The sequence below is a fragment of the Myxocyprinus asiaticus genome, chromosome 30 (genome assembly GCF_019703515.2).
Source record: "Myxocyprinus asiaticus isolate MX2 ecotype Aquarium Trade chromosome 30, UBuf_Myxa_2, whole genome shotgun sequence".
Lineage (NCBI taxonomy): Eukaryota > Metazoa > Chordata > Actinopteri > Cypriniformes > Catostomidae > Myxocyprinus > Myxocyprinus asiaticus.
In genome coordinates this window covers 26,224,517-26,238,681 of record NC_059373.1, presented here as the reverse complement: position 1 = coordinate 26,238,681, position 14,165 = coordinate 26,224,517, and the positions used below count along the sequence as shown (strand labels likewise).

The following is a 14,165-nucleotide window of genomic DNA, read 5'->3' as shown; positions in this document are numbered from 1 at the left end:
GGCCTCACTGCAGGGCAGAGCCTGAGGTGCCACATCAAGGGGGCTCGAGCCCCGAACCCATGGCCGTGATGAGTCTTGGGACATCGAAGCACTTACCCACAGTCCATCAGAACTGGCCTAGCGTGGGCGTGTTTGTGCCACAGCTGGGCATGCAGGGGTGGGGTGGCAGCCCCTGGAGTGCCATACCTGCCATAAAGGAACAGTGGCCGGTGGTCGTGATAACGACGGCCGTGAGCACCAGATATGGGACCCAGGAAATGAGGAAACCACTCCTTTTCTGAACATGTAGGTGCCGCAGCCCTTCGGGCGTGCAGCGAATCAAAGAAAAGGTGAAGGATTCTCCTCCCAGCCCTCCACTGGGGATGGAATGGTCTGCTTACCATCTCTAGGCCTGCAGTAGGTCTCCACGTGCCTGGGTTGCCCGTCTCAGGGGTGCTTCGAAGCCTTCCTCAGGTTCTTGGCGGCCGGCTGTGAGACGGGTGGCGTCTGCTTCCTGCAGGTGGCTCCACGCCGGGGCCGGGCCGTGGGGGTGGGCTGCGGCAGAGCCGGTGTTGTTGCAGCAGGAGGATGCCCTTGGCGACGAGCAGACAGGGTGTGAGGTCTTGAACCGTGCCGAGGCAGGATGTGCTGAATAGCCTCCGTCTGCTATTTCACTGGTGAGAACTGCTGGGCAAAGTCCTTGACGGTGTCGCTGAACAGGCTGACCTGGGAGACGGGGGCGTCAAGGAACCGTACCTTGTCAGCTTCCCACATCTCAACCAAGTTGAGCCATAGGTGGCACTCCTGGACCACCAGGGTGGACATCGCCTGCCCGAGAGTCCGCGCCGTGACCTTCGTCACCCGGAGAGCGAGGTCGGTTGCCAAGCGCAGCTCCTGCATCAATCCCGGGTCAGAACTACCCTCGTGCAGTTCTCTTAGCGCCTTGGCTTGGTGCACTTGTAGGAGAGCCATGGTGTGCAGGGTGGAGGTAGCCTGTCCAGCGGCACTGCAGGCCTTAGTCACCAGAGATGACGTAACCCTACAGGCGCTGGACGGGAGTCTCAGGTGGCCCCACCAGGTGGCGGTGTTTTACCACAACTGCCTTATCCACCTGGGGAATCGCTGAGTACCCCCTGGCAGTCCCACCATCTAGGGTAGTGAAAGTGGAGGAGCTCAGAGACCGGGTCCGGGTAGTGAAAGGAGCCCGCCGCAACCTCGTGAGCTCCTCATGCACCTCTGGGAAGAAAGGGACCGGGGCAGGGCAGGGCTGTGAGTGGCGCTATGGGCCCAGGAACCAATCGTCAGGCTGCGAGGGTTCGGGGGTTGGAGGGCAAGCATGGCTGCCAGCTGCGCATCAGGCTGCGACTGGGCGTCCGCACCCGAAGGTGGGAGCCCAGTCGAGTCCTCAGCGTCAGACTGGACAGCCCGCTCTCCGATGCTGTAATCGAGAGCTCATCCACTTCGCGAGAACTTGCCCTGAGACGAGCTGGCGGTCTCATCCCAGTGGGGCAAATGAGCGTACTGGGGAATGGGACGTCTGTGGGGAGTTATCCTGCGGAGTGGCTCCCATTGGGGTCCCCAAATCACCCCCAGTGCTAACCGACGCGGCCTCAAACCTGTAGGTAGAAGGACCGAGGCGGGGATCCGCTGGGATGGTTTTTCCCTCTAAAAAGGAAAAACCGTGACCACAACGTTGGCATGGTCACTCTCTCGCAGTGACCCGTCCACGAACACTGTCTCCGCGTGGGCAGCGCCCAAGCACATAAGACTGCAGTCGTGGCATCGGAAGCGGAGAGGTAACGACCGCAACCAGGAAATAAACACAAACAGAAAGGCATCTTTAAAAAGATGCTCCCTGTTAATGCCACTCTTTTAGAAGGGAAAATATACTCTTTCAGTAGGAAGAATATACTCTTTTAGCTGCTGAAGCGCCCAGGGGCGTTCTCTGCACTTCACCAGTGTAAGAGGGGGAGAAGCCGCTGTAATGCACCGTAAATCCAACAGCTTTTCGAGGTTTATGGAACGGCAGAGGATTCAGCTAGCTGAACACAACCGCTCGGCTCCAAAGTGAAAATCTCAATGAGTGGTTGCAAGCCAGCTCCTTTTATACCCGAATGTCCGGGGGAGTGGCATGCAAATTCCATTCGCCAATTCCCATTGGCCTTTTCTCAAAGATCAGAGGTGTTTGGGGCTCCCAAGGGCGACCTCTAGTGTCACTAGATCGACACAACGTCGAGTGAGTGACAGATAGGGAACTGTTGCACTGCAAAAATCATTTTCTTATTCAGTATTTTTGTCTTGTTTTCCAGTAAATATCTAAACATCCTTAAGGCAAGGTACATTTACTTGAGAAGAAAAATGACATCAGATTAACTTATTGAGGTTTATTATTAGAATAGGAAAAAAATGGGTAAGAAATTAAGTTAAAACATGTTTATTTTTCTTAGCCCTTTGGAAAATACTTTCCTCATTAGTTTTGTCACATTTTCCTGTAAATGGGTCTTGATATCTTGTCATTTTACTTGTCAAGTACTGTATACAGTATTTATCTTGTTTTAAGATATGTTTAGAGATTTTTTTTTTCTTTTTTCTGGGAAACAAGACAAAAATACTGAGTAAGAAAATATATTTTATTTTATTTTATTTTATTTATTTATTATTTTGCAGTGTGATAACTTAAAGGGACACAATTCTTTTTTAATGATAGTCAAGGTTTCTTTCACTAACAACAATCCTTACATGACCATTTTCCATCCAATTAAAGTCAGCATAAAACTGCATATGCAACACATTTTATTTTTGTAATGTCACATACACTATATTGGCAAAAGTATTCGCTCATCTGCCTTTAGACGCATATGAACTTAAGTGACATCCCATTCTTAATCCATAGGATTTAATATGACGTCGGCCCACCCTTTGCAGCTATAACAGCTTCAACTCTTCTGGGAAGGCTTTCCACAAGGTTTAGGAGTGTGTTTATGGGAATTTTTGACCATTCTTCCAGAAGCGCATTTGTGAGGTCAGACACTGATGTTGGACGAGAAGGCCAGGCTCGCAGTCTTCGCTCTAATTCATCCCAAAGGTGCTCTATAGGGTTGAGGTCAGGACTCTGTGAAGGCCAGTCAAGTTCTTCCACACCAAACTCGCTCATCCATGTCTTTATGGACCTTGCTTTGTGCACTGGTGCGCAGTCATGTTGGAACAGGAAGGGGCCATCCCCAAACTGTTTCCACAAAGTTGGGAGCATGGAATTGTCCAAAATCTCTTGGTATGCTGAAGCACTCAGAGTTCCTTTCACTGGAACTAAGGGGCCAAGCCCAGCTCCTGAAAAACAACCCCACACCATAATCCCCCCTCCACCAAACTTCACAGTTGGCACAATGCAGTCAGACAAGTACCGTTCTTCTGGCAACCGCCAAACCCAGACTCATCCATCAGATTGCCAGATGGAGAAGCATGATTCGTCACTCCAGAGAACGTGTCTCCACTGCTCTAGAGTCCAGTGGCGGCGTGCTTTACACCACTGCATCCAACGCTTTGCATTGCACTTGGTGATGTATGGCTTGGATGCAGCTGCTCGGCCATGGAAACCCATTCCATGAAGCTCTCTACGCACTCTTCTTGAGCTAATCTGAAGGCCACATGAACTTTGGAGGTCTGTAGCGACTGACTCTGCAGAAATTTGCCGACCTCTGTGCACTATGCGCCTCAGCATCCGCTGACCCCGCTCTGTCATTTTACGTGGCCTACCACTTCGTGGCTGAGTTTCTGTCATTCCCAATCGCTTCCACTTTGTTATAATACCACTGACAGTTGACTGTGGAATATTTAGTAGCGAGGAAATTTCACGACTGGACTTGTTGCACAGGTGGCATCCTATCACAGTACCACGCTGGAATTCACTGAGCTCCTGAGAGCGGCCCATTCTTTCACAAATGTTTGTAGAAGCAGTCTGCATGCCTAGGTGCTTCATTTTATACACCTGTGGCCATGGAAGTGATTGGAACACCTGAATTCAATTATTTGGATGGGTGAGCGAATACTTTTTGCAATATATTGTATTTCCCAGTGACACGTGATATTCAGCAATAAAAAACTGTATAGCGAGACTTGAATTATCTACAGTACAGTATTTGGAACTGTTTGGATTATGAAAAGTTGTCCCTATATGACTAGGTTCGAGGGAAGGGGTTGAAAAATAAGAGGGCTTGGTGACATCAGCTGAAAAGGAAAGTTGTTTTGAAGGTGGAGCATGTTTTATGATTATGAATATTATGAACCGTGTTCATTGCACTGAATTCCATGGAATACTCATTGATGATCAATTTAGTTGGAGAAAATAGCTAAGAATATTGGTGTTATAAGAATTAAGCTATTCTTACCCAATCAAATCATTACTTCTTTGTATTTTTCTTTGAAAGACCCTTATTTGTCATACTGTAACATAATTTGGGCTAGCACATACTGTATAAAAGTAATCTCTCCTGTTTGTACCTTCTTCAGAAACAATTTTTCAGAATGCTTACTTCATCTCATTTCCAAGAAACCTCTTGTCCACTTTTTCAGAAGATGCTAATTCTTATTGTTTATGAAATTAATCAAAAAAAATAAAATAAATAAATAAATAAAATAATTATACCAGACTCCTTTCAAATTATTCTTCAGTTCAACTCACAGATTTATCACCACAGCACAAGATCTTCAGAAAACCTTCATTGTTTTATTTTTATTTTTTATTTTTTTTCAGGACATCTCTTGGTCAATTTGCAATTTCATAAAGAGGGCCGTCTCTTTGAAACTGTTTGCCTCTGTACCTAAAGAAAAAAGTTGCAATTTTTTTTTTATTATTATTATTATTTTTTTAAATGCTCAACATGTTTCTTGTTTCACAATAACTCTTCATCAATATCGAAGCTAATTTATTTTTCTGATAGGTATGATTTCTGTTTGATTTCTTTCCTTATTCCTTTTATATTTTATTTATTTCTCTCTCTCTCTCTCTCTCTTGTCCTTTTTTTCTATTCTTATATCTTTTTGTCTTTTATTGTTCCTTAATTTCTTTATAAAATAATTTCATTCAAACTTTGATTTGTGGCAAAGTAATTTGTATAAGCCCTTTTTTTTTTTTTTTTACTTTCCAAGCGTTTTGTATTTTCTTTAAATCTGCTCCTGTTTCGTTTTGTGTGTGTAAATAAAATTATAAATATATATTAAGAAGATAATTTTAATAATTTACAATAAGACCAGGGATGTGTATTATTAAGGTAAATAGGGCCAATTTTGATTTAATATCTACACAGTACATCACATCTATTTAAAAAGAGCAGGTGAAGTCCTGTTTCTCAATTCCTGTTTTTCTTATTATTTTTAATGAAGTGTCAAACAAACCTTTGAAAGGAGAATGATATATAATTCCAACTTGATACATCACATCTCATTTTTTATTTTCACACTCTCAATTAGCAGTGCTTAGAAGATTTATACAGTAGAGAAATAAACCGAGAGACCGGTAATGCCCAGGCTCAGGGTTTTAATATAAGGACTGATTCCCTCTGGCTTCAGTGTGCAGGAAGCTGGCAGTGAGCTGACTTCTGCTCCACACAGTGATGGACTGCTGGGCTTTGGCAGTGTAAAGCGATGGTTGCTGTCAGGACTGTGGTTTGTGAGTGTGCGTGTGGGTGTGCCATCTCTTTATCAAGCTGAGAAGCAGCCTCACAGTCAAATCACTCTCCTCAGACAGCCCGTTGCAAATCAGACAGCGTTCGATGCAGGCCTGGTGGTCCAAGGGGTTGGCTACAGTCTCTCTCTTCCTCAGGGCAAAGAGTGGGCTTTGTCAATCACAAGGGTGGAGGGTGCATCTGTCTCTGCCCGATTTAAATCTGAGATCCAGGAATAAAAAGATACTTGGAATAGATACGCATGCAAACACGTGTAGAAAAACACAGCACTTGCACAATGACAGTAGTAAATGTTTGCTTTTTGGCTGGCACTTTCACTTTTTTGTGCAGGTTTTTCAGATCAGGTTGATTGTTGCTATTTTTACAGTTCATCAGTAAAGAGTCATAAAGACTACTATTATATTTTTATGGTGCTTTTTTTACACTTTTATGGTGCAGCTTGGGAATTCTACGTAAGAAAGAACGTTCTACGTAAGTAAGAAAATCATACAGATTTGAAATAACATGAGGGTGAGGAAATTATGACAGAATTGTCATTTTTTTGGGTGAACTATTCCTTTAAAAGCCTCTATCTTTTCTTTTTTATCTGTCTGAATCTTTATTTAATTAACATGCTCAGTTATAAATGTTTTTTAAGTGTAGAATGTGCAATTGTAATGACATTCATGTGGAAAAATTATTCATTATTGTATTACATACACACATACACACAAATACAAAGTCAAACCACACACATAAGCTACCCCAGTCTGCAATATAGAATGTACAGTGTCTCAAATAGATGGCATCAGTGATGTGTGGATCTGTAAATTCAATCAGACACAAGCACATGATGTCCTGCATTACTTAGACAGAGCACAAACACGCTTTGACACTAATGCACTGCATAGTCTTGTAGACCTGCAGCAATAATCTTTTACAAACAGTGCACCATTTAAACTGTGAATTAGAAGACTTACACAAAGCCATTTTGCTCGTAAAAGCAAAGGATTTTGGTTTACAAGCTCCTGATTAGAGGCATTAAACTAGGCATTGTGTCTAATGAGAATAATTTGAAAGTATTTTTAGCTTCAGGTGGTAAAGACATTTGGGTATTTTAGGATTGTTATTAGTTTTTGATCCTTCCTCACCTTACATTTGCTGTGATAAAAGGAGATTTTGTACAATAAAGTGCAGTTCAGTGGTCATGTGCAAAGCATTACACTCTGTGATTGTGTTAATGCATTGTGAAATGTCATGATCCTGTGTTATTTCAAATGTCTGGCCATTTAATGAAACCATGAACTTCGATAAAGAGTGTCCATACTGAAGGAATCATCCATGACACTGAGTGGTCAGACAGAAAGAACCACAAACATCTGGTGGGTGTTTGGAGACCTCTCGCTCCTTAGATAAACTGCACAGCCTAAATTGTGGAGACCCCCTTCTATTTAAGGGGTTTTGCTAGTCCCCTTAAAGGAAAAGTTCACCTAAAATATTTTTTACTCCCCCTATTGTCGCTTCATACCTGAATGACTTTCTACCTTGACAAATGGAAAAATCAAAAAAATCCTCACACTGATTTTTGGCATAAAATGAAAGTTAATGGTGATTCAGGGATGTCACAAAGGAAAAAAAAAAACACCATAAAACCACAGTAAAAGTAGTCAATATAACTCTGCACTATATCACTTTGTGTGATGAACAAACCAAACTTTAAGTTATTATACACACTCAAATCAAATCATTGATCAACTCCCAAGGCCAGGGGCCAAATGAAACACTATGGTGACTACAACGCAGGCTGGACGTCAATAACATCAGATCACATTGGTTCTTGTGTGTCTCATGACCAAATCTTGTGAGGTCAAATATATAAAAGGTCTGTTCATCAAATTTCTGTTCAGACATTTAGTGGAAGGTCTTCCCAGAAAAGTGGAAGCTGTTCCGGATGACCAACTCCTTATTAAAGCCAGTGGTTTTGAAATTAAACGCTCAACAATCACATATTGATGTGGTGTTTGGGTTTCCCCAACTTTTGTCCATGCAACAAAACTTTTGACCTTTTTGTTTTGAGATGTAATTTTTTCAGAGGTACAAAAGGTTCTGGTCTGGGTTCTTATGGCAAGCCATGAAAAGTCATTGGAACAAAATTAATTAGTGGATTTATGCGCTGAGGTGCTAAGAAAGTGTCTGCATTTCTCCTGTCTGATTCCTCTAAAATAACACAGGCCTACTCGCCGTGACCTTTCCTTTGATTTGGGCTCTGTTCAGGCCAAACACTGTTAAATAGAAGAAAATAAATAAAGGTCAGACAGTAGCAGCGCTTTCCACAAAGGTTCAGAATGCAAGAGAAAATCATGCTTTTGAATTGAGTGAGCAGCCCATTGATGGTTCCAGGCTATCTTGCCCTCTTTCTCATCCCTTAATCACCTCTTCCCTCTGTTTTTATTTTATTTTCCAGATTATCAAGGACCAGAAGCTCTTTATCATCGTCGGTGGGATGTTGCTGATTGATTTGTGCATTCTCATATGCTGGCAGATTGTAGATCCCCTGAAGAGAACTGTGGAAGAGTACAGCTTGGAGGTGAGTTTGATTGCTTATTTTTAATGTCATATGTTACGATTCAGCAGAATTCCTCATCCCATGTCCTAATGGTTAATCAGTCAGAATTGCATCATAGACACAGGGAGCTGGGATAATTGGGAAGTACTTACACCAGCCAAGGTTTTATTACCATGTGCGTGATTTTTGGTTCAGAGAGTGAGATGTCGTGGCCCGCCCCCCACATCCATGGTGGTGGGAACATAGGCCAGCTGGAATATGGGGCATTGGCACACTTGCTTGGAAAAAAGAAACTTGGACAAGGCCGTCCCTTGCTGACACACAGAGGGGGAAATGTGTGACAAGGAATTGTGCAGGGCTTCAGAATAGGCTGGACATTTTGAATCTCTGCTTGCTTCATCGTTTGCCAGGCACTGACAGGAGTGATTAAGGATGTTTTGCTGAGTACAAGGCTAAAATGGCATTCTCAGACTTGACTGAGTAGTGGATGGCTCTTCTTAAAGTTACCATGATGTTTCCCCAGAACGTTTTGCTGGGTTTTGTTTTGAATTGTTGTTCTAAAAAACTTTACTTGGTATGGACATTACTACATCCCCTGACCTCTGAGTTTAAGGCTTCCAAGTTAAAGAACAGCAGATTTAAGGGGCCGGTGCAGAGACAATTTGTCCAGCCCAGAACTGCCTTTTCAGAGGTTCCAGATTGGGAACCGGCACCCTGTTAATGGAAATGGGACTAGTGAGAGAGTTGAAAAGGTCTTTAGCAGCACAAACAGGCGATGTGGCTGAGTGGACTTTGCCATCACAATGATGGAATCATGGCCGCCCCCTCCCTGGAGAACTCTAGGCAAGGAGATTAGTGCAGATTGATTGGTGCTAGAAAAAGGCCCATTAACTTTCACATCACTCTAGGGTGATAAGAAGAACTACCCCTTCCTCTTCTCTCCGTCCAACACGGTATATAGTGTACCTCAGACCTTAAATAGATAGTTCAGAGGGATAGTTATGCTAAGAGATGGAAATATTTGCATTTGGGCTTTTCTTTGTGTCAATTAAGAGGCCTTCACACTAATAGAAATCTATAGTGACAAAGGGTCTGGAAGTCATTTTTAATGAGAGTTGGCCATTTGAGGCAACAAGTGCAACAGCGACTGTTGTCCATGCTATGAAGTTAAGCAAAGTTCAGCTTTATGCAAATGCTCAGCAATGCAATTCGGTGACAGCAAATGGGAGTGCAGGTTGTGAAGCTCACATGATTTGCTGCCTGATACAGTCAAGAAAGAAAGGCACTGTACAGCAACTTAGCTACCTGCAACAATGCAATTGTTATCATTGTGAATGCACCTTTAGGGTTAATGTGCTCTTGAAGAATTGCTAAAAGTCATTGCTGAATGGGCAGCCACTTGTGACTTATATGATGTCTTATTTGTTGTTTTTACTTTCTACTTATGTATTGAATCATTTTAAGTGGGTGGCACTGTGTATAAGCTGAGCTTTAAAGTTTGGGTGTGTTTCTGTATGCATGTGTATACCTCTGTTGCCTTAGGAATAAGACATTGTTGACTGCTGTAGGATGTTGCATGTTTGTTTTTATTTAAAATTAAGTGATGTCTGTGAAGCTGGAGACAATTAAAGGGGACAGTCTGTCAGGAACTCAAAACAGAAGAACATAAACAGATCTGAGTTCAATGGACAGCATTTTTGTGTGCTGTAAACTTGAGTATAGAGTTTTACTCACTGCTCCTGAAAAGCCTGCTGAGAGCAAAGTCAACCTGCTCCATTTGTGCCTCCTCTCATCCAGATAGAGTTTGCAGACATTTGCACAAATAACTGGGCCAAAACTAGGCCACATTTGCTGCATAGGGCAGAACTGAAGAGCTTGCAGAAGAGTTTTAAAGTTGTATACCTGTTTGTAAGTATTGTAAGTATACTAGGGCTGTTAACATGAAATGTCAAATAGTGACAGCAGTGACCTGTTTTGCTTTGTTTAAATTTTGAATCTTGAATGAATTTTAAACAGACAGTTTTCATAATCTCATATTAATTAATAGATTACATATGATTTTTGTACTTTTAAATTTAATTTCTTTGGTCACACCACGGGACTTTTTAAAGGTAAACTGTGTAATTTCTGCTCGACTAGTGCCACCAAACAAAAATAGCAAAAACAATCACTTTTTTCAAACAGGTTTCCTGAAGAATCCTCCCATCCACCACTGGTTGAACAAATAGAAAGTCCTGTCCAAAAATCAAATCATTAGTTGTGTTACCAGTGATGCTATGTCAGGCTGGACAGGACACTCAAACAAACAGAGCAATGTTTTGATAGCGCAACAGAGCCTCATCATTTACACTTTTCAGGAATCAACCTACGAATGGCTTACTTAGTTCCCTATCTGTCACTCACTCGACATTGTGTCGATGTAGTGACACTAGGGGTCACTCTTGGGAGCCCGAAACACCTCTGATCTTTTGAAAAAAGGCCAATGAGAATTGGCGAGTGGAATTTGCCTGCCACTCCCCCGGACATATGGGTATAAAAGGAGCTGGTATGCAACCACTCATTCAGATTTTCTCTTCGGAGCCGAGCGGTTGCATTCAGTGCACTAAATACAATTCCTCTTAAAAGAACTCACCTCGCTAAAGACTGCTGGATTTGACGGCGCATTTCAGCGGTTTCTCCCCCTCTGTGCCTGTGCAGTGCAGAGAACGCCCCTGGGCACTTCGGCAGAGCAAAAAAAAGAGTATATTCTGAAAAGAGTATATTTTCCATTTATAAAAGAGCGGCACACACGGAACGTCTTTTTAAAGATGCCTTTCCGTTTGTGTGTTATTCCTGGTTGCGGTCGTTATCTCTCCGCTTCTGATGGCCACGATCACTGTCTTATGTGTCTGGACGCTGCACACGTGGAGACATCGTTCGTGGATGGATCATGTCCTCATTGCAAGAACATGACCATGGCAACGTTGCGGTCGCGGCTTGCATTCGTAAGAAACCCCAGCAGCTCCCCGCCTCGGTCCTTCTACCTACGGGTATGAGGCCATGCCGGTTAGCACTGGGGGCGATTTGGGGACCTCAATGGGACCACCTTCGCCGGGTATCCCCCACGGACCTCCCATTCCCCAGCACACTCGCTTGCCCCGATCGGGCTCTTGGGCAAGATTGCCAGCTCGTCTCAGGGAGGGTTCGACATCTCGTCCGGCACCCCGGAAGATGATGAGTTATCAAGTGCAGCATCAGAGAGCGGGCTTGTCCGGTCTGACACTGAGGCTTTGACTGGGCTTCCTCCTTCAGGAACGGTCGCCCAGTCTCAGGCCAACGCGGAAATGACGGACATGCTTTCCCGGGCGGCCGTGAGTGTCGGGCTAGAGTGGAACTCTCCTCTCTCCCCTGAACCCTTGCAGCTCAACGATTGGTTCCTGGGCTTGGGGCGATGCCCACAGCCACACCCCGCCCCGGTTCCTTTCTTCCCGGAAGTGCACGAGGAGCTGTCAGGATCGTGGGAGGCACCTTTTACTGCCCGGTCCCGATCTTTCAGCTCACCCTGCTCTCATTACCCTCGATGGCGGAGCGGCCAGGGGGTATTCGTTGATCCCCCAGGTGGAAAAGGCGCTCACGGTGCACTTATGTCCGCAGAGCGCCGCCACCTGGCGCGGGCGCCCGAAGCTTCCGTCCAAGGCCTGTAGGTTTACGTCGTCTCTGACAGCTAAGGCCTACGGTGCCGCTGGACAAGCTGCCTCTGCCCTGCATGCCATGGCTCTCCTGCAAGTACACCAAGCCAAGGCACTAAAAGAACTGCACGAGGGTAGTTCTGACCCAGGATTGATGCAGGAACTGCGCTCGGTGACCGACCTCGCTCTCCGGGCAGGTGATGTCCACTCTCGTGGTCCAGACGCGCCACCTCTGGCTCAACTTCTTAGAGATGCGAGAGACTGACAAGGCACAGTTCCTTGACGCCTCCATCTCCCAGGTTGGCCTTTTTGGTGACACTGTCGAGGACTTTGCCCTGCAGTTCTCGATGGTGAAGAAGTAGACGGAGGATATAAAGCACATCTTGCCCCAGCACGGCTCAAGATCCCGCATCCCATCTGCTCATCACCAAGGGCATCTCCTTGCAGCAACATCTTCGGCTCTGCTGCAGCCCGCCCCCGTGGTCCGGCGCCGGCATGCAGCCTATTGCAGGAAGCAGATGCAACCCGTCTCACGGCCAGCCTCCAAGAACCCGAGGAAGGATTTGAAGTGCCCCTGAGACGGGCGACCCAGGGGCAAGGAGACCCATCACTCTGGAGCTGGTGCACAGACCACTCCATCTCCCAATGGAGGGCCGGGAGGAGAATCTTTTGTTTCTTTTTTCGCCGCATGCCCTAGAGGCTGCGGTACCCAAAGGTTCAGCAAAAGAGCAGTTTCCTTGTTTCCTGGGTCACATGTCTGGTGTGCATGGCCATTGTCATGACCGCTGTCCACCATTCCTTTTTGGCAGGGTTGGCGCTCCAGCGGTGGAATACCCCCATACGGGATTAGTGCCAATGGACCACGGGGACGAGACTTCTCCTCTCCCCTCCTCAGCCAATCTCATGGTGGGCGGCAGGAGCCAGGTAAGTGCTTCGATGTCCCTCGACTCATCATGGCCACGGGGCTCGAGTCCCCTCACCACGAGGCCCCACCCGCCTGTACGTCCGACACGATTATCACCTTGGTCCCCCTCGCCCAGAGTTTGGACGCATGGCTCGCACTTTCAAACCCGTCGTGATGGCTGACCCGGACCGTCCGACTCGGCTATGTGATTCAGTTCACCAGGCACCCGCCCAGGTTCAGCGGCATCTGTTTCACCTCAGTGAAGGGTGAGAACGCCGCTACCTTGCATGCGGAGTTCGCGACCCTCCTGAGCAAGGGCATAATAGAGCCTGTCCCTCCAGCCGAGATGAGGAAAGGGTTCTACGGCCCTTACTTCATCGTACCAAAGAAAGGCGGTGGGTTACGACCAATCTTGGACCTGCGAGTAATGAACCGGGCTTTACACAGACTCCCGTTCAAGATGCTGATGCAAAAACGCAGTTTAGCGAGTGTCCAACATCTAGATTGGTTTGCGGCGGTAGACCTGAAGGACGCGTACTTCTACGTCTCGGTCCTACCTCGACACAGACCCTTCCTGCGGTTTGCCTTCGAGGGCAGGCATACCAGTACAAGATCCTCCCCTTCAGCCTGTCCTTGTCCCCTCGTGTCTTCACAAAGGTCGCAGAGGCAGCCCTTGACCCGCTAAGGGAAGTGGGCATTCGCATTCTCAACTATCTCGATGACTGGCTGATCTTAGCTCACTCTCGAGAGTTGCTATGTGCACACAGGGACCTCGTGCTCTGGCACCTCAGCCGACTGGGGCTTCGGGTCAACTGGGAAAAGAGCAAGCTCTCCCCGGTTCAGAGCATCTCTTTTCTCATTCTGGAGTTGGACTCAGTCTCGATGACAGCACGCCTCATGAACGAGCGTGCACAGTCGGTGCCGAACTGTCTGAAGGCATTCAGACGGAGAACAGCAGTTCCACTGAAACACTTTCAGAGGCTCCTGGGGCATATGGCATCCTCAGCGGTGGCCACACCGCTCAGGTTGATGCATATGAGACCGCTTCAGCACTGGCTTCGGACTCGAGTCCTGAGATGGGCATGGTGCCATGGGACACATCACGTGACCATCATGCCGGTCTGTCGCTGCCTCTTCAGCCCTTGGACCAACCTGGCATTTCTACGGGCAGGGGTTCCCCTAGAGCAGGTCTCCAGGTGTGTCGTGGTTACAACAGACGCCTTCAAGATGGGCTGGGGCACCGTATGCAATGGGCACACAGCCGCCAGCTCTTGGACTGGCCCGCGGCTGCGTTGGCACATCAACTGCCTAGAGTTGTTGGCAGTACTGCTCGCCTTGTGGAGGTATCGGCCGTTGATCCAGGGCAAGCACATGTTGGTCCAGACGTA

General features: G+C 46.2%; 1 protein-coding gene across 1 annotated transcript in view; it reads left to right on the top strand.

Moving 5' to 3' along the window:
• Positions 1–14,165, top strand: part of LOC127420807 (gamma-aminobutyric acid type B receptor subunit 2-like) — a 382,579-nt gene that overhangs the window by 297,146 nt on the left and 71,268 nt on the right. The window contains exon 13 of the mRNA XM_051663355.1: positions 8,104–8,226. Within this exon, the coding sequence (XP_051519315.1) occupies positions 8,104–8,226 (123 nt within the window). The remainder of the gene's footprint in view (positions 1–8,103; positions 8,227–14,165) is intronic.